Genomic DNA, 21,329 nt, shown 5'->3' with positions numbered 1-21,329 from the left:
AAAAGATGATGTAGTATTGAGGACGATTCACAGGATTTTGGAATGATAGTGTTCTGTATGAATCAAGCAATCCCTTGGTGACATAACATGGGAATACTGAAGAGGAAAATCAAGCTGTGGCCCTAATCAGTCCTGTAACCAGTCCTATCAGGAATCTTCCTGTTTTCCCCTGATACCTTGCATATGTTGGGGCACTGCATCCATGCCATGAGTCTGCATGCACAGATTCACTGAACAATACAAACTTTCCACAAAACCTTATGCATGTGGCTGACTGCATGCTTCTACTAAAGTTGTTTCAGGATTGCAGGCATAATGTAAAAAGTGGGATGAAACTTCATCCTTGAGGGTACTTGGGTGTAGATGGATAATTGAGCCAGTCTTGAACTTGATTAGTCACAAGTATAACCTGTTGTTGTATTTGGCTAGCTATTGCCCTATGTTTCCTTCCCTGAGCCAGAATTATAAGGAAAAAGTTTGTTCTTTTTCCAATCTGTTTGGAAGCAAAGCAAGAAACTTTGTCAGACTCTGTTCTTGTGAGAATTCCAATGCTAGGAAAAGAAGATGTGGAAGAGCTTCCAAATGTGTAGGAATTTATCTAAACTTCAAATTCTGAGATTTTTGCTCATTAATCAGACCTGTTAAAAGTAGGAAAACCGTTCTTTATTCTTCTCCATGCTAGCAAGTAAATTATCAAGTAAACTTTATCCTTTTTTATTTCACAGCCTTGGTTGCCTTTTAACTTGCAGAAACTTAATTTTTATATTCTGAGATTTGACTGAGGCTGTTATGTGTAGGACAGTGTAAAAGGGAAAAGGCAACACTAGTGCTATCTGAATAGAGTAACTTCTCTATATTGAGATGTATGTGTTTCCAACATGGAAACCTGATAACTTGGAAAAAAAAAAAAAAAAAGACTTATTATAAAATTTCAGTATCCCCAAGCAGTTCCTCTAGTTTTGAGACCAAAAATAATAAATGCAGCAATTGCATTGCTGGAATTTCCTATTTAAAATAATGTGGTATATTCACATACTTAAATATAACTGCAGTTAGTGTTTTGAATGAACTGCAGTGATACCTTCAGGATTATTGCAGAACTGTGATACACATCGTAAAGCAGTGTATATGAAGACTTAATTAAAAAATATTTATAAAACAAAAATGTATTTGTAGATATTTAGCCCCAACCAGTCACTCTCTCTTATCACTTCCTTTTTATTTTTTACCTTCTTCTGCAAACTATTAATTTTTCAGGGTAACAGATGTTTTGAAGGAATCACTTATGAAAATAGGACATCGTATTTATGAAGTCTGATCTTTACTTACCCACTGTTTCTGTTGCTTGAGTAACTTTTTCAGGGTTGGGCCTATTGCATACAGTTGCATTATAGATGGATAGTTTGTGACTCTTAATCATTGGTGTTTTTTTTGTTGTTGTTGTTTCTTTTTGAACCCTCCAAAATATTTTTTTAGGTATTTATAGTGTTAATCTGATTGATTTTTTTTTTCTTACAGTGTTTGAAGAGGGGTTGGGGAATGGCTTTAAATTTGTTTCCTGGATTTCATATAAATTCTTGAGAGCTGTGTCATACTATTCTCTGTAAATGATTGACATTAAACTGAACTCTATAAAGGAAGCAAGGAAATAAAACCTGTATTTGGGATTCTTAGGCCAGTCGTATGAGGTTAACTTTTTGTCTTTCCATTTGAAATTTGGGAAATACATTATTTCCCCAGAACGACACAGATTGCAGAGGAATTACAAGATTTTTAGGCCAAATTATAATGTTAAACATACAACTTGAAATTCCTTTCTTGTGTGTTCTTCCATTTTAAAACAAAACCTGTTCAGTGAGAAATAAAAAGCTTTAATTATCTGAACAAAATTTAAAACAAAATTCAGTCAAGTTGCAACAGTAACTAAATCTCAGTTTTGCACAAGAGATCTTGTTATATTTGTTCTGTTGTTAGCTTTATCACTAAAGCAGAAATAGTGAATTCATTCCTTCAGACTAAAATCTTGCAGAAAAGACAGTCAAATAAAAGACTGAGAGGATAAAAGCGACAGAAATGGGAGGGAGATGTTTGAGGAAGTATTCTCAGATGTTGTTCACTTCTGTTCTTTTCCATAGAATTTTTTTCTAGATATTTTTTCCATTACTGAATATATCAAAATAGTCATTGCTTAAGAATTAAACAAATCTAATAAAAGTTGTAAACTTGGCTACTTTGCTTTGGACTAAGGTGAACATTCAGATGAAGTCAGAAGGAAAATTGGAGTAGTTTTAAGTGTGAAAGGGTATACCAGCTTAAATGCTTAAATCTCCAAATACTAAATTGATACTATGCATATCTCCTTAAATAACAGTTTCCAAAACATTTTAAAATGTTATTTTTCTTTCTAGAAACAAAAATAGCCCACCACGTCACCCAGTCCTGTCTTCCATTTCAATTATTTTCTGCTATCATCTAGGAACTGTTGTAAAAGGCTCATTTTTAATTACTATACTGAGAATACCAAGGATTGTTGTCTTGCACCTTTTTAATATCCTAAAACAAAAGGTAAGTATATAATTCTGTAACACATAAAAGTAGTAGTTAAATGGTGAGGTTCGAGAAAAATATTGTGAAGAATATACTTTGTTTAAAATGGATGACATAATGTGAATTTTTATTTTATCCCATTTTCTTCATGAAGAAGGCCTTTTTCAAGTGCTTCCATTTTTTTCTCTCAACTCAGATATTTATATGAGGAGAAAATGCTAACATAAAAACCACCTTTATTTAGTTTTTGTTTGTAAATGTTTTTATGGCAGATAAAGGAAAAATACAGATTTGGCAGAAGGCTTTATTTAGAATTTTCACATCATAGATTAAAAAAAATAAAGTAAGAATTATATTGTTTAGTAAAAAATACCTTTTACAGAAAAGATTTCACATGTTTTATGATATGTGTTTATGGAAAGAATATGTGAAATAAGAACTATTCCAGAGATTTATACAGGAGCCAAACCACATCTATTAAGGTATATAAAAATACGGCTAGGCTGTTGTGGTTGTTGCTTGCATTCTTTCTGTCTTTCATGCATCTCTGCATCTCTTACCTTCTGCTGACAACATACCAGTGTGGTTAGCTCTGGCACTTCGGCAAGGAGAGAGTGAGCTCTCGTGACTGTACAGCTCTGACTTCAGAGGTAGATTTAGACAAAGTTTTTAAATGTAGGTCTTAGAATTCATCTCTTTTACTCCAGAACAAATGCCTCGACCGTGAAGCGTGTTATATATAGTTTTGACGGTATAGTTTTGAGCATCCCTAGTACCTCCGAGATGTATGTGGGTATACTTTGAGAATGCTCAGATAAAAAAGCCCTTCGTAATACAATGCTCAAGAGATGTAGAAGTGACTGGGTTACCATCGCTTTCATATGAAAGCATATGATGGTTATAAAACATGGTGATTTGGGTCAATTAAGAATTTTGTTTAAAGGTGGTAGGTGGGTTGTGTTGTGCTAGAAAGAAGACAGAGTATTGCCTGAATCTAGAGGAAGCAGAATCAGTGGACTTGTTGGGCATGCTTGTTTGTAATCTGAATACTTGTAGAAATACCTCGGAAAGAAATATTACTTTTTTCTTTTTTTCAATAGTAGCATGCTTTAAACTCCTTTTGGTCCAGCTGCCAAGCATCTAGCTAGGATGTGACATGTCCCATTGCCATAACTGCTCCTAAAGAAGCTATGAAGTGCTCAGTCCACAAAAGGATGCCCCACAAAGTAACTTTGCTCCTTCCCATGGCAGGAGGGAGGGGCTGTGGCCCCTTTCCATCAAAGCTCTCTCAGTAGAGGGCAGGAGAAGTACTAAAGAGGGAGAAGAGGTGCTGCATTCTTGTAGAGCTCACCCAGATTTGTCACCTTTGCAAAATAAGCTCCTGTTTTCTGAGAAGAGGAGAAGTCAGGGGTTTGCAAGCTTTGCAGGTAAATTCACTGGTGTTTCCTACACAGCGGTCTTCAACTGCAATCTCCTTTCTGCTATTCTGCTTGAAGTCCCTTACTCTGTTTTGAATAAACAGTGCTTAATGAGATTAACACAGTTGTAGTAAAATCATCTCTCCAGCAAAGCATGGTGGGATTAAAGTATTTCTCTGCTGTCAGGAGTTTGTATGTACACTCACCATTGTAAAGGAATTATTCATGGAATATTTTCAAGAACTTGGGGGAAAAAAGTTGGGAGGCCCGTGGTTTCAACATAACTCCATGGTAGCTGTGGGACCTGAGTATTTCATACAGTAACTGGAAGATCTCTGCTTTCCAAAACAAAAGAAAAGCATTCTAGCCTCTGGAAAAATAAGGTTAAAAAGACTCAAATATCACTGAACTGAAATTCCTTTTGCTGAGAAAAACAAGCATTTAAAATTGGAAGGCTACCAGGGTTACCAAGATATCTTTTTCTTGTCTTGTTTGATAAAATCTTTGGTGATGAAGAGTTCTGAGCTCTTGGTGGGGCTGTGGGGGGTAGAACAAACACTGAGTTTCCTTCTCTGTTTTTAGTATGAAATTAATAGAGATCAGTGGTCTGCGGTCTGTTCTAGAAAAAAAGTATTTTCCTCATGTCTTGGAAAGTGATTGTATGCTCTGGATCAACACAAACACATAAGTCCTGCCCATTTTTTAATTTTTGACCATTAGGATACTGCTCATTTCAGAACCGTGAAAGTTTTTTGATAAATGACAAAAGAAGTTTAAAACAAAAAGTAAAAAACAAACAAACAACAAACTCTACTCCCTAAACACTGCATAGTACTGTAAGGGTTACTGACTTGCCTGCCTGTTTTGTTCTCCGTGCAGCTGTTAGCTCACAAAGCTGCTTACAGCATTTATTTTCTTTCCTGGAGAAGTATCTTCCATCTACAGGAAGAAAAAAAATATGCTCAGCTCATCAGTCATTAATACTGTAGGGTCTGAATTAAAAACAAGTCCTATAATCCAAAAGGAAGCATGTGCTGCCGAAGTGAATACTGTTAGAAGAGTCGGTCACCTGTAAAGCATGCTTTTCTAAAATGGCAGTTTTGAGTTTAATTCTGTGTCCAATAACCAAACATTTCATTTTATTGCAGGAGAGTGCATGTGCAAAGTGCCTGTTGAAATGCTGTTCCTGCTGGCTGTGGTGCCAGGAAGGTTGCTTAAGTTACTTTAACCAGGTACGCTCTGTCATCTCCGCCACTCAACCATCTGCACACCTAGTTTAGAAACCATGTGTGTATGCTAGCTCCATTTAGCATGACTAAAGCAATATCCAGTGCATACAAGTCAAAGCTACCTGCTGGCTAGCTAAACAAATAAAAAATTCTTCAAGTGTAGGTAGAGATTGTTGCAAAGAAACAGGGAGTTGACAAAAATGCAAGGTAACCGAGTATAAATTTTAGAGAACTTATTAATACAGCTTGAGATGACCCTTTCAGAGGGCCACTTGCTATTTCTGAAGGTAAGAGGACAACATCTTGTTAAGTTGTGCCAGAGAGACAACTGAAATGTCCAGGTAGAAGGAAGAAATTAAGTGAGAAACAGACCTGGAGATGCGTCATTAAACTAGATACAGTATTTTCCACTTGAAAGTCCTTGTTAAAGAAAACTGAAGTCTTGGCTGATTTCCATTATCAAAATATCTGGGAATATAATCCATGATCAAAAAGCCAGATGATATAATGCTCTGCATTTGAAGGACTTCTTTGTTTTGTTAGCAGTTTTGTTTCAAAAGTGCTTTTATTGGAAATGAATGACTTATGACATGCAGCAGGTTTTCTGATACTCTTTCCTTTCTGATCCTTTTCTCCAGATTTATGAATATTTCTCCAAGTTCTATGTACATCATTGTAAATAGTTAATTCTTCTCTTTGTCAGTCCCCTTTTGTTATCTCTGGTGGCTGTGATATTATTAATGTGACAAGGAATCAGATGTTCTTGCTGATTCATAACTCTAACTATTGCTTTCTTTGTTCTCATTGCTAAGAGCAGCAGTGAAGTAAACAAGACAATGCTGATAAAGGGTCAGATTTCTCATTCTAAAGTAGTTGCATAAATAAAGCTTAATCCTGGACAACTATGAAAAGAACATTTTTCACTGAGTTCACCTTAGATTAAATACTTGTGCGGTAAAATCTCTGGTTCTAGCCGATGAATTTTCCAGACTTAATTTTTTAGTTAGTTCTTATGGTCACTGACTCGGCGAGGAATCTTAGAGTTCGTTTTAACTCCAGGCTTCCCGTTTGTAGTCACCCTTTCCCTTTGGCTTCCTGCCTTTCAAAGAGATAGCCAGCATCACAGTGTTTACTTTCTCCAGCTGTTGTATGGTATGTGTTTGCTAAAAGGAGAATTAATTACAGTAATGTACTTTCTTTTGTTTCAGAAGGCTGTATTGTATCTCTTGTTCCCTTAAAAGATTTCCTGTTTCCTAATCTATTGTAGGCAAATTTATTTCTATACAAGTTGTGTTTTTTAGCCTAGTGATCTTAGTATTGTGTTTGCTGCTAGATAATTGTCTGTTTGAACGTCAGTTTAGCAAAGATGATGGTGCTACACAAGCTTCAAATCTGGGGCAGTTTGGGAGACAGAGAACAAAAGCAAGAACATTCCGTAAGATTTTGATAGAAATTTTATCTGTCTGAAAGGGTAATGTTCTCAGATTATGGCATTTCATAGGGCAATTAATGTTTTTTTTTCTATAAAGAATATATTCAAGGCTATTAAAAATAAAAGTGTTGACTAAGATTGCAAGTATTTGTGGAAAAAAATAACTAGTTTTAAGAAGCTTAACATACAGTTTGATTAACTCAAGTGTTGAATTTAAGAGTGCTCACTGAGATCAGTGAAAGTTGGGTACAGCCTTGAAATTTCACATTGCTGTTAAACATGGACTCAAGCGTTGGACTTTAGGGACTTTTAAAAAGTTGCTTTTACATATGCATATGTATCTAACATTTTGAATGTATTTTTAAGTTTAGATTTTGATTTTTCTATGAGTTGAAATTATAGAAATGCGGAACAGCTGTTACAAAAGTCAGTCCAAAGCTCATTAACATTCCTTACTGTGCTTTTGCCTTTTATCCCACTATTACATTCACCATTGTAATAATCATATAATTACCTGGAAACTTAAAAAACCTTCCCCATCACTTCTGCATTATTTTCTTCAACCTGTTGTTGTATTGCTTAGATATTTTAAATCCTTTCTTGCTCTTTCATTCACTAGTATAATCAGATTAAGCAGAGCACCTTGTTTTCTCTCTGGGAAACTTGCAGATGATAAATAGGTGTTGGAGGAAGTAACATTGGTGATAGTGTGTGAGCTTCTTTCTTCCCATGCAGTGTGAACCAAGTGCCCTGTTACGTTGCCAATGGGCTGATGTGCTGTCTTTCAGGAGGGGTATAACACTAACTTTGATTGTTGTGTGTATTCCTGAAGAGATTCCTTCTCTCCTTGGTCAGCTAAATTGTGTTCAGCTCTCTTGCAATTTAAGTTGAACAGGGCCAAAAAGGTACCCTGTCATCTTCCTGTCATGACAGATGCTGCACTTGATGCTGACAGTTCCTGTATTTCCAGTGGCGGTCGTTGCAGGAGGAATAATGTAAACCAGTATCCTGTTCAGATTGCAATGTGGATAATTACATTCTGCCTTCCTAAATTTCTTTTGGATATGCAACTGGATCCTGTGCTAAACTGTGGTGTAGTGTTGCTATGTGCTGTTAAACAGTTCACTCCTTAAGCTGTTCCATTTCAGTCATGGGCAAAGTGATTCATGTGTGTGTATAATCCATTAGTAACAATTGTAAAGCACTCTGGGTTCTATCTGGATGAAAAGTGCTTTGTGAATATAAAGTCATTATCCTTACTTGACAGTTCTGTTTGCCAACACTTGTCAGAATTACCACAGATTTTTCATCTTCTGGCTCTGATAGTTTCAGTATGTTCCAGATAAACATATCCAATCATCTCAAGTAAAATCTGGGAGATTGAAATTTCTCTTCCATAAAAAGAGTATACTGTTTTCTTTATGTGGTCTGGGAGCTACAAGGTCTGTCTGTCTCCTGCTCTCTTAAATTGTTATGGCAAAATCTTAACTTTTGATACATCAAAGCAGTCACTTTTTTTCTTTACAGCCTTGTTGCAATGACATTTTTAACAATATATCTATTTCAGGATAATTCTGCTTTTCTGTGTCTGCACTGGGTTCATCTGCAGCCAGTTGGCAGGCAACCGCTCCACAGTGCAGCACATGGATTTCTGGAGCTGCTGAGTGTATGTGGTTTCTCTGTTTTTCTCAGCACAGCTTCGTGCTGCGTAGCCTTCCGAGCCCTGTGGTAGCCATTCCTGGTGAATGACATGGTGTGATCGCCTGCGTTTGCTCCTACTGAGACCCTTGAGTGACACTGAAAGCCAGCAACTGTCTAGTGTGAAAAAACAGAAGCAAGTCTGTCTGTTGGTCATATATCCATGGTAGTTAGTTGTCTCTTAAACTTTGGATGGAAGCCTATCAGGAGGCTGTGCTTAAATGCCTTCTGGAGAAATGACGTAGATAAAACCAAAATTCAGGCATGCTAATGTAAGTACAATTCTCCTGTGCGCTGCCAAAGATATTGTGCCTCACACCATCAAATACTTCTTTTTTCTTCCCAAAACCAATACTGCCCTTTAATGTTACTGGCCAAGTTTCTTCTAGATGTGAAGCTAAACTTTCAATCATCTTGAAAATACTGGCTAAAACATCAGTCTTTGGTGAAATGTTGTTTTAAATATGTTTGTTTTCCCTCTAAAAACTTTTAAAATATGCAGTAATGGGAGATAAATATTGCAGGTCTTTCCTTGCTTCATAGGGTGAACCATGTGGGGCACAGAGATGAATGAGAATGACCTGTTCTTGCTTTGATGCTTTTCTTCTCTCCCTTCTCCCACTTTTTTAAAAAAATAAATAAATAAAAATTGAGGGGGATGGGATGCAGTGAAACAACTGAACACTAATTTAGTGCTCTTAAGCAGGGCAATTCTGAACAACTCCCAGACCACGTTCAGTTTGTTTTTATTTAAGAACTCCCTAATGGAAACACTGTCACGCTAATATTGCAGAAGCTACAGTTAAGTGACTCCAGTAATAATGTAATCATGATGCAATGGGCACTTAGAGCAGGTTCTCTGCAGTAAGAGTGCTAGCAGTGAGGTGCTGCAGGAGAGAACACCCAACTACAAACCCAGGAGAAAGCTGTGTTGATTGTACCCGCTGGATGACACCTGTGGAGGGAGTACGTGACAGAGTAGAAAACAAGGGAAGTTAAAGGACAAGGTATTTTCCAGCAAGTCCAGGTTGCAAATGTAAGGTGGAATGCAAAGCTGAGCTTTTTGGACTGCTTGGAAAAAAATCAGGAGGCTTTTGTCGAGTTTCTTATAATTAGTGATTAGCCTAAGAATCAGAAATAACAGTTTCAGTATTAGCTGTGTGCTCACTGGGGAAGTGATGGACGAGAGTGTTCTCCGTGTGTTTGTCTTTTGCAGGACAATGGCTATTAGTTGGTTATTGAGATGGCCGCAGAAGTGGCAGATTCAGTCCTGGAGAAGGTATGGGAAGGTATGGCCTTTGTTCAGGTTGCTGGTTTTAGGCAGTAAACCTCACAATCTTACCTCACAAGATGGGACTGGGATATCCTGGTGTGTCTACCCTTACAAATAAAGGGTCAGAGCAGGACTTACCATCTCTGAGTGCATCAGGAAGAGAAACGGCAGGGAACGGTAAGATCCAACACAAGATAAGCAGAAGAATGAGTAGTTGTAGGCTGTTCATGAGTTCCTGAGTTGTCTAGAAATTGGAAGAAGGATCCTAAGGACCAGAGGGACAATGGTCTGGAATAGATCCAAATGCGAGGGCTGGGAGAGGGAAAAGCCCTAAGTAGTTTAAAGAGGGAGCTTTCCACTTAATAGAAGAAATTGAGTAGCATGATAGCTTGAAATAGCCAGGGACTGGAGTGCCTGAATGTCTGTTCCAGTTTTACATGTCTTCATCTCCTCAGCAGGGCCTCACAGGCCCGCATTGCTCCAATTTCCCCCCACCACCTGAGAGTCATGATACAGCTGTCCCACTGGGTCACTAAAGGCCTGTACAGCAGCCACAGAAACGTCACTTCCACTTGCTACCACTAGATTTTGTTTTCTGAGGAAAATCCTATGGCAGCTGTGGCACTTGCAAGCTAGGACGTTTAAAAGCCCTGGCTGAGCTGCATGGCACTGTAGTGGGTGTAGATAGCCAGGACAGCCCCCAAGGGAGTTGGCAGCAACAAGCAGGTTGGATCAGGCTGAAAATATCAGTAGAGCAGAAAAAGCTGAAATGGGATGTGAGACCAGCATGTCTCCTGCTTCTTTTTTAAAAGGATTCTGTTGCTATGGCAATCCGGTCTTTCCCCAAGCTCATTTTATTAAAGCAAGTCCTAGAATGGAAGACTGAATTCAGCTGTTACACAAAGTAGCAACTATTCTCAACAGTTGGGGAACTTATGGGCTGGATCTGAGCCACAGTGCCTTTCTCATGAAACTGGCAGGTCAGTTTTTCCAAGACCCTTGACATTCTGTGTTGTGAAGCACAGAAGGATGTATTCTTTAAAATTCTTTTTTGCATAGTGTGGTATTTGGAAATATGTAAACAATCACATTCCTTATTTATTCCTCCTGACACTGAGAAACCAGTGTCTAGTTCCCAGGCTCCAAGCCAGAAGAGGCTTGTGTTCTTCACAAAATTGGTGACACAGTACCGACTCGATGGTGCAAGGATAGAGACACCTCCTCACGCTCTGTCTCCCATGCTTGCTGATCCGTGGTATGCTATCAATGCTATTAGTACTTGCTTGTCACTGCAGCAGAGACTACCACTGTAAAACATCGATGCATTAAGCAAAGTGTAAGTATATAACAGCTTTATTGGGCCAGGTAGAACCTCTGCCTAGGTTGGTGACCCATCTCCAACAGTGGCTGTGAGTAGCTGCAAAGCCATAAAGAGTGTGTGTTTCCCTGTATCCAGTGCTGTTTCTGAATCTGTTTTAGGCCTAGGAACATCCTGAGCTGAGTGTGGTTTCTGTGTGGTTAGTATCTCTCAGTGGATCCCTTTTCCCTGAACTTGAGCTCCCTTGAGCTCACAGGAACTTTTAGCGGCTAGAGAGCATCCTTTGGCCAGGAGCTCACAACTTACAGGATACAGTGAGAAGAGCAGTCATCTGTTTTCAAATTTGGTTCCTGCTGCTTCATATGGTTACCCACTCTGCCTAGTCCTTGCATTAGAAAAAACAGTAAGCATCGAATCCTACCTACTCTCCATATTTCTCGTGCTTTTGTAGCCCTCTTACCGCATCCTACTTCAGTCATCTCTTTTCCAGACAGTGGAGTCTGGTGCACTCAGTAGTTCCCCAGACAGAAGACATTCCATACCTTTTGGATCATTCCTGCTGCCCTTCTCTCACACATTTCCAATTCCACTAAAGCTTTTGTGCATGAGGAAAGAGAATACAACTGGTAGGAAAAAAAAACACATTTGAATAGTCTGTTTCTAAATGATAGCAGGCTCTTATGTGACTGCAGTCTGCCATCTTATCCTTCACAACTATCTTTTCTTTGAAAATGAATGGGTTGCAATCCCTGCAAGTAGAAAATAAACGGGAGAGCTAAGCTTCTTAGTCCAAAGTCCAAAATCATTTGCAAATATTGGGAGTAGCTTATGTGTTAGTTATTCTTTGGTGGGTAAGGATGAGAAATCATTTGAACTAGTTTCTGTGCAACTCTGAGTTTGAAAATGTATTTTTTCCCCAAAGATCGCTTGACTCAGTCTTCAGCTTTTACTAGTAACATTCGTACTTCACCCATGCCAATGTCTACTTTTGTAGCCTTCTAGTTCATTCATTTCTGTGCCTCTTCTGTAATGTTGGATTACCACCTGGCTGTGTCTCTTGCTTATGTGTTATTAGTTGATGGTTGTATTTGTTGAAGTTGTAATTGTTATAAGTTCCACTTCTTATTAGCTGGTTTGTAGCAACACAAATGCCTATGCAGGTAGTATTCAGTCTCTAGCATTGTTCTCCAGTTCTTCCAAGAAAACTGTTCTAGTTAATAAATATCAGAAATTCTTTTCATGGCACATTCCTCAGATACCGAAGTGGCTAATTCCAGAATGTGAACAAGTGGTTGTTTATTTTAAGGTTTGGTACAGTGTTTGTACAAATGCACATGCATTTTCAGCATTCTTTTTAATCTTTAAAACAGAACTTTTTTTTTTCTTTCAGTTTATAATGAATACAGAATCTGTATTTAATTTATTGGCAAAATGTATACTGACCTCACCAGATCAGGATCTGCTCTGTGAATTCAGTTCTTAAGGGACAGCAACAAACTTACAAAACCAATTTTTCCACTTTGTGTCTCAGTTTCCTGTCTGTTAAGGGGAACAATGAAGCAGCCTTAATTCACAGCATGTTATAAAGATAGGTGTATTATCCGTGTTTGAAAAATGCAGTGACAGCCAGAGACAGAAGGCAGAGAGGGAGCCTGATTTGAGGCCGCCCTCCCTGAACCTGGTGGCAGTGCCCTGGGCAGGGGGAGGCCCAGCGGGGCTGCCCTGGGCCTGCTGATCTGATCGCCTTCCACCCTGGGGAGGGCGAGTTGGCAGGCTGCCTGCTTTCCTTGCCAAGCAGCCAGGCTTCGTGAGGCAGGTGGGATGAGGCTGCCTCTCTTTCAGGGGTGTGGGCGACTGGGAAGCCCAAGGGATGGATGCGCCAAGGGGCAGGCTGCCTGCAGGCCCCAGGGCAGCACTGCACAGGATGGTGTAAATGAAAGCTGTACTGAAGGCGTTTTTTCTTATTTTGGAATGGAGAGAACTTGCTTGTTTAAACAGATTTTTATGCAAATAGTCTACATGTTTCTGTAGAGTTCAGGGGAATCTTTATTTTTATGTATTTTTTCCTCATAGTGGGCAATAAATCCATGGTTTCTGGTTGTATTTTTTCCATCTACAGATGCATTAGGTATGATATAAGTACAGTGCTTACAGGATGTCACTGCTTATACTCTTTGTTTTGCTTACTAATCAGAGGAAATAAGTCGTTTGCTATATATAAAATAAATAATATTAAAAATGAAGATACAAAGGATCTTTGTGTTTAATTTCTTTCTGTGCAATAGTTTAAGATACAGTAATGTCAATATAGCTTTGCTACACTACGGTTTATTACAGAAGTTGGGATAAAACGGGACTCTGCAGAAATAATTTTCTGTGCCTTGAGATATCTGAAGCTGTTTTATATTTTGATTTGTAAGAAAAAACAGATTTTTGAACAGGAACTGTTTTGTAGTAGGCCAATATAATTCACTTTTAGCAAATCATTTTTTTCTGCTTCTACGTGTAGCAGAAAGTAATCTAAGCACTTCAGTACATGTTCGGGTATATAAATTCCTTCAAAACAGTAATCCCTTGCACACTGCGGTTCTTCTGAATGTACCAGATGTAACTAATATCTTGCGACATAATCCACCTTCTAATATTTTGAGAAAAGGGAAACTATTCATAAGACTTGCTGGCAAAGTTCAGCAAATATTTCAGGTATCCTGAGTGCTGTTATTCCTAGCTGATACTTTGGATGCTGTTTCAAAGCCTTATTGAGGAGTTCCATAAATGGGACAGGTGTGTCAACTTATCCAGAACAGGTGCTAAAATAATCCAGTCCAAGAAGGCCATCCCACATGCATTGGCCAATTTCCACAAAGGGAAATCTTATAATATTCCTGATACCTTTGATTGCCCCTACTGTCTGTTAAAATTATTATTATTATTTTTAGTGACAAGATTCTTCACTGGTCTAGTCCTTTAACTGTTTTTTTACAATCATTGTCATAATTGTTTTCATTTTTTATGCGATGGTTTTATTTTATGGCTGTAGCCATAAGCTTGAATTTCAGTAGCATATGAATTGTCTAAAAGGGCAGTGCATAAAACCTTTTTAATAATCAACTTTTAAATTACTTGATCACTACATAGCTTGATTGTTCTGCATGTATAGGTTTCCAGCAGTTGTGGAAGGTAGATACAAGGAAAATAAGTAAGTTCAAATAGCATGATTCAGATAAGTGTTTTGTGGTAACTATGTTAAATTAATTAACAAAAAATTAGGGTAGAGAATTTTGGTGGTTTAAAATAAATTGGATAAAGATCGGTTTAGAAACTTACTTCATCCCTGTTACAGCATTTGCTAATGGTGGAAATGATGTAAAAAAAAAAAAACTATTTGACAGTAGAAGCATAGTTACTCTAGTCACTTGAAATAAAGTTGTCATTTTATGCAAAATAACTTTTTTTTTTATTCACAAAGTCAGCATTTCCAAATCATGTTTAAAGCTTTTCATTTTTGTAGAAGTAAAATCTAGATTAAAAGGGTCTTTCATCTCACATTGCATTGTTGTCTTCTCTCATTTCAGCATGTATACACAACTACTGCCATAAATGGAACAAGTTTTTGTACATCAGCAAAGGATGCTGTCCGTATTTTGGCGAAGAGTTCTGCTGAATTTGCATCCATTAGTTGTTGTGGAGATTTTATCATATTTCTAGGAAAGGTAAGAGTAGGAAAAGGCTGAGGTGAATAATCAGGGTATGATTCTGTTTCTTGTACCAAAAGTAAATAAGGCTTTAAGCTCAAATAAGGTAATATTCTTGTTAAACTCGGTGTTGTTAATGCTGTAAAATGAGTTTGGTAGAGAGGATAATTTTAAGGAACTTAATCCTTTTCATAGCTTTTACTGAGTTACTTATTTGTGTTAAAGTAGTGTCCTTGGTGCCACTCTTGCGGTTTCTGATGCACAGTCTTTGGTAAATATATAGTAGATTGCCGCTGCCATACAAAATTTGCACACTGAATTGAATACAGAATGTGGCAACTATTTTCCAAAAACTGCATAGCCATCTCTCAGATGAGATGTTCTTTTAAAATACTAGCTGTAATTTGCCTGAGGATTTTGGTGGTTTTTTTTTGTTTGTTTGTTTGTTTTATGTTTCTCAGGAAAACAAAGAAACAAATCATGTGATTATTAATAAGGCTGCATTTGTCTCTCGGTGCCCTTTACAGGTGTTTGTTGTATGTTTTACTGTTTTTGGAGGATTGATGGCATTTAACTACCATCAGGAGCTGCAAGCTTGGGTAGTTCCTCTGTTGCTGGTTGGATTTTTTGCCTACCTGATGTCCCACAGCTTCCTGTCTGTGTTTGAAGTGACGCTGGATGCCATGTTCCTTTGCTTTGCTGTTGATATGGAAACAAATGATGGATCTGCAGAGAAGCCGTACTTCATAGATCAGGAACTGTTGGTAAGCCCCACTGATAACAGCAAAGTTGTCTGAGCCGTTCTGAGCTTTTGGGGATTCTCTCTTTCCCCATGACCTATTAATCTGAACTCTTAATCCATCTGATTTCTTTTCCAAGCCCTTAGAACAGGATGGGCTCAGGGATGCAAATTAAAAAGGTGAGTTTAAAAATGGAAATAAATGAACTCCTCCCTCTGGCCCCTGTGTGCTAGCTGTGATCTGCTACCTATAGGCAATGGCTGACTTCTTAAGGTTTAGTAAATATATAAATAAATAGCTGAGCTCGCTGCAGTACTATCCACAGTATGCCCTAAGATTAGATGTTTATGTCCATTTTGACTTTCTGTACAGCAAGGAACAAAAATAAAGAACAAGGAGCTTGTAGCAGGTCAGGTATTCATATACATCTTGTGGATACTGTAGTTTTGAACAAACTCGATTCAAACTTGAGTTGCTTTCCTTCATACATATATAGATTCTTTTGCCAAAATACTGTCCTATGTTTCTTGATTAAATCCTTCTGTCTCTGGACTGACTGTTCTGTCTCTACCCTGATAATTACTGTATTGAACTGCAAGCTTCCCATGGAGAATCATTGCATAGCTAATAATGATGGAGAGCTTTAGTTAACAGCTGCATCTGGAGCATTTGAATGTATACACGCCATCCCTTTCATATGAATATTGGAAATGTGGAAGCTTTTTTTCCTTTCATACTATTTTTGCCTGTCCTGTCCATTTTTTCATAAACCATGCAACAACGAAAGTCTTAGCAGCCGGACAGACTAGCTCAGATGATGTGAATCTTCTGGAAGGATTTCTTCAGGGCAGTGTCAGAAGAACTGTTTTTTGTTTGGTTGGTTGGTTTGGTTTGGTTTTGTTTGCTTTGGTTTGGTTGGTTGGTTTTGGTTTTGTTTGTTTGTTTGTTTTTATGCTGCTATTAGATTTCCTGTAATGTTCTTAGAATTTTGTTGAAAACAAAAACAATAAAAAGGCAGCCTAAAAATAGGCTTAACCCTTTTTACAGAAGAAAGCAGATGGTTATTCTTTGGCCTTGATTCAGAACAGTACTTAAGCACATGTCCTGAATAGGAATATGTTACTTAATGGAAAACTCTGAAGCCTTGACCTCTGTTCTTCTTCCTCTGTTTTGCCAAATGCTAGAATACTTCTTAAGCCAATTCTCCTTAATGAAACAAATAGAGGCTTTCCTTTTTCCACTTCCAAACTTTGTGGTAGTTTTTCTTTAACTCTGGATTAACTCTTAATTCTTTGTAGTTAGCCATTCCCTGGGGTCTGGGGTGAAGAGGACTTCCCGCAGGGGCGAGTCTTGCAAGCAGGGCAGGCAGTATAACCTTGTATGGAAAAACTGGGGGCAGCACATCCAGACTCCTCCTCATTGCACGACCAAGAGTATGTTTCATCACATAGAGAAGGGCTTGGAGTTTCCCAACACATGAAGGCATTTATGTGTGGCATCTGTGTTACAGTTGGGTGATAAACATCTGGGGGTGGAAAGGAGGCTCTGTGGCCCTCAGGATGATATGTGGCAATAGACGGAGAGCTGGGTGAGTGATTTCAGACAGCCAGAGCTCTCATTGCTGCAGTAGAGAAAGTATGAGGGATTCTTGTTTCATCCTATTCAGCTTCTTTCATCACCCTGCAGAGTGCCTCCCAGTATCACTCAGTGTCATCCAGCTAGGGACCAGCTAGTTTCATAGCCCCAGGTTAACTGTCTTCCTTTACAAGGCTGTTATTTTATTTTATTTTGTTTACATAATGGTTCGCATTCCCAAATGATCTCACCCTGCTTTTTGTTTGTAGATGTTTGTGAATCAGAGTAACAACTTAACAGAAGGGCATAAACACAGAACCATGAGACGTGACAACGAAGTTGGGACAGAGCTCCAACCTATGGTGAGGAGGGAATATGGGCTGTGAACTTGTCTGCCAGCTGCTGTTTGCCTTTATGTCCTGAAGAAAAGATGTAGACTGTTGTGTCTTCTGATGTTTCACAGCGACAAACATTTCCCTTCATTGCTTTCAGTCCTCAGGAACCCCTCTGCTGGTACAAAATGGAAGGATGAAATACTTACACTCATCCTTCTTCCCGTTCCCCAGTGTGCCCAGCAGAGGATGAGAAAAATCAGACAATTGCAAGGTGATGGGAGAGCAATCCTCTTTGGATAGTCCTTCACATGCCTGCTGTAGGAAAGTCAGAACAGCAGCAGGCTGCTTGATTTTGTGAACTCTTCCCAGAACTGTAAAGTTAGAGCTTAGATGCCTACCCTTTCTTCTCCCCCCACCCCCACCCTGGCATGTCCTCTACAGTAATTAAGTATTTATTGCCTCTGGTTTATGCTGGGGTAAAAAAGCTGAGACGCTAGAAGGGAGTGTTCTCCCACACCCAAGCACGGGAATGTCCCGAGAGTGAAAGCTCACCAGCTGCCATCTGAGGTCTGCACACTGCCTGAGCTGAGGAACTGCCCCACCAGCTGAGAATCTGGGGCGATTTTACCCCAGCGCCAGGGCGCTAAGCCAGGGCTGCTGGAGAAAGATGCAGCAGCTACTCTGGCACCAGCTCCTGCTCCACGTTACTACTAGCATCTTGCGTCCTAGCTACTTGTTACGGGGGCACAGAGACTGTGGTGATTTTTCTTGTCTACTTTGAAGAAGTCCCAGGCTCGAGGGTACTCTCCACTGTTTGTGGGCGTTCTGCTGTAGGCAGGTGGGCTAGAGGGCACTGCTTCAGTGTATAATACTTGTTCTTTTCACTGTGTGTGTGTGTCTGTTAATGTATTCTTCAGTAATTTTTTGGCAAGCACAGAAACTGGGGGGTTTCTGGTCCCTAAGAGATGACTGCAGATATAAGACACAAAAGAACCGTAATTATTTTCCCAGTTTACTTTTTCAGGCATATAAATGCAGTAACAGGAGCAGTGTTACACATTGCTTGATTCCTTTTTTCTCTGTTTGTAGACTTGAATGTGAAGTACACCAGGAAGTATGAAGGCAAACCAGCAATAGCAAAAACAGTTGCAGAAAAAAAGTACAGGTTACCAATAACCCAGGACAAAGTAACTATTAGGTCTGTAAATCTCTGTTAAATCTGTTGCACTGGTAAAATGACCATCTATTTGTATGAATAATGTGTTTCATGTCAGCATATCTTATTTTTATTAATAGAATTGTTATGATAGTCTATGAAAGTTGTTAATAAACAAATTCCTCATAAATTTCTATGTCCTTTAGCTAAAAATACTGAGTTTACAAGACCACAGAGCTGTCCTTTTTACCTTTGTAGCATGTCATTCAACATGTGTTTGTTTGTTTTTTTTTTCTTATCATGCTTCTCTGGGCTGGTTGTGCCTGGATCAGAAAATGTAGAAACATTTGCAGAGGAGCACTCCAGTTGTTTCCTGATTTATTCAGTATATCTGAACAGACAGTGCATCCAATTAAGGAATGGCACTGAGCTCATTGATGGAAACTCTCTGTAGTCAAGATAATTAATAGTTATGAGGTACCTGTCATTGTTGTAATTAGACTCTATTGGGAATGGGCTTCACAAGTCAGTGTCATAAACCATCCATTGGCTCCTCTTCAAAGGGCAGATGAGGAATGGCTTTTTTTGTGTGTGTAAATAAACAACTACCTTTTCTTTGCAATTGAAAAGACAAAGCAAATACAAATTGTAGCTGGATTTAAAGCTTGACAAAGAAGTGGTGGCTGAACAGAAATGAGATAAAAGGATAACATAAATAATAATTTATGAATAAGTGTTAGTTGAAACATGGATATGAAATACACAGTATCATGGAGGAATGTAGAGGTGACTGACAGGGCTTTAAATCAGAAGAGGGAAAGAAGGTAAGTTTAGATGCAGTTTAAGAAGAAAAACTGTTTTCTTGTGAGCAGATTTGAGGTCTGTTTAAACTTCATACTTGGACTGTTTATAAAACACTTTCACGGTCCACCTTGTTCTGGGTATGGGGTTAGTTTTAGATTTTATTTAGTGCAACATGATTTTATTCTTTCTCTCTTTGAAGAGAGGTTTGAGGTGGGAAGATGACTCCAACTAGGTAGGGATTTCAGTATGCTGCACATCAGGAAGCAAGACATTACTGCAAGTTAAGTGACTGAAACTGCTGTAACGAATAAGGCCCGTAGAATATACTGCTAAACCTCTGATTAGTCACAGCTTGGAAGTGACATACATGTACAGAATAGTAAAGCTCATTGATGGTCAGAATGTCAAATCTATTTTCATCTGAATACTGTTATCTGATCTGCTGCTGAAAGGAGACTAGTTATTTGCCCGTGGATGCTAAGAAATAGTGGCTGCTTATTCCTCGTTTAAATAACCTGTCTACTTTAATATGAGCCACTTCAAGAAGTGGAAGGATAAGGGATGGATGATGGGAAAGAAAAAGAAAGATTAATTGCTTTCTGGCTGGCAGGTGAGGTTGCTGATCTGCTTGGCTGTGACTCACTACCTCATCATTATTTTAAACTATACACTTGGGTACTTCTGGTGCTTGTGTTTGTGGATGCTGTGGCAACTGAAAATTACACTGAATAAGCAATAGCACTTTAATATTGAGAAAGTGTGCAGATATAGTACTTACAGAGGGAAAAATTCTTTCTTCTTCCACAGGTCTCGGTAAGATTGTTTGCAAATTATAGCGTCTGCACAATGTAAAAATGATGTTTCACAATTTACAAAGCATAGTAGATTGCCTTGGAAGTTAGAAAAACCAGTTACTGTGCATTATTTTTTCCCCAATTTGTATTTGATACTCACACTGCATGTTTTGGCCCTTGACTCAGAACTCAACTGAGTGGTGGAAGAAAGGAGGGGACATTTCAAGAAATGTATCTCCATTTTCAGACAGTCCTTACGCTGGACACTCTCTAGATAACTTCCAGGGGTACCTTTCAGTCTCAATAATTCTGTGGTTATGTTCATTGCAATTATGATTCAGTATCATTGCCTTCAGTGCAGTTACTGCATGGAGAAAGGACTTTTAGATGCTTACTAGCAAGTTCGGTGTGTATTTCAAAGAAGGAAATTATTGAAAATCACAGTTAAACTGTACTTGAGTGTGTTTCATTTAAGCAGTGCTGTACTGCCTGTAGTCCAGAAGTTACAACTGTGATAACAGAATGTTTTCAGTCAGGTATAATTTTACAGAACAGTTCAGAATGTTTACCTTTTAACTATATTTTGTACAGAAAGCATAGCTTTATAGCTTTCAGGTGCAACACAAGACTTCCTAATCATATACATTCTTCTAGTAATTATGTCAACAGTCTCCAAATGTTGCAAGAATCTTCACCTGAGTAAAAAGCATAAAGCACCCATAGGGAAGCTGATGCTATTTAGCGCTCGTTACTGCTGTCCTCCCCTGCAGGATACCTAGTCAGGCAACTGTAAACCAGGCTGGAGTAGGTGCAGGGGTGGGTGTAGGAAGGCAGGCAGAGCTCATGAGAGTGTAGTTAGTACTACTGCGTGTACTGGTACTTGTCCAAGTCACTTCTGGTGTTTGCAATGTCTGCCCCATAAGGCAGCCCAACAGCACATGGACCCTTCTAGACTGACTGATGCTATTTCCTGCACCTACAGAAGACTGGATTCCGAGGAATGGAAGGTACTTCTGAAATTACTTCCCTTTAAAAAAAAAAAAAAAAAAGAGAGAGATGGGGACTATTAGACGGTGTTTCTGCATACTGGAAAATAGCTACATATTACAGTTTTTTTGTTTTAAGCAGGGAAGTTTTGTATCTAGTCTTGCTTGGTGTCTTCTTCAAACTCAATTTAGTTATGATTCCATTGTGTACCTCTGTGCATGAAAGGAACAGGTGTGCTGAGAACAATTTGCATATTGTTTTGGGCCTCCTTTCAAGTACATACATAATAAATATGTGCAAGTGGTTTAACACATCATTTGGGGCATCA

The 21,329-nt window shown here is 38.7% G+C and overlaps 1 protein-coding gene across 4 annotated transcripts in view; it reads left to right on the top strand.

Moving 5' to 3' along the window:
• Positions 1–18,912, top strand: part of SLC44A3 (solute carrier family 44 member 3) — a 40,719-nt gene extending 21,807 nt beyond the window's left edge. For 3 of the 4 annotated variants that reach the window (XM_032192538.1, XM_032192535.1, XM_032192537.1), the window contains 5 exons: positions 2,409–2,565; positions 5,114–5,197; positions 14,491–14,628; positions 15,138–15,374; positions 17,195–18,912. In XM_032192538.1, the coding sequence (XP_032048429.1) occupies positions 2,409–2,565; positions 5,114–5,197; positions 14,491–14,628; positions 15,138–15,374; positions 17,195–17,311 (733 nt within the window). In that variant the 3' untranslated portion in view covers positions 17,312–18,912. The remainder of the gene's footprint in view (positions 1–2,408; positions 2,566–5,113; positions 5,198–14,490; positions 14,629–15,137; positions 15,375–17,194) is intronic. The other variant, XM_032192536.1, reaches the window with a different exon arrangement.
• Positions 18,913–21,329: the final 2,417 nt, after the last annotated feature.

The sequence above is a fragment of the Aythya fuligula genome, chromosome 8 (assembly GCF_009819795.1).
Source record: "Aythya fuligula isolate bAytFul2 chromosome 8, bAytFul2.pri, whole genome shotgun sequence".
Taxonomy (NCBI): domain Eukaryota; kingdom Metazoa; phylum Chordata; class Aves; order Anseriformes; family Anatidae; genus Aythya; species Aythya fuligula.
This window is presented reverse-complemented; position numbering and strand designations above follow the sequence as displayed.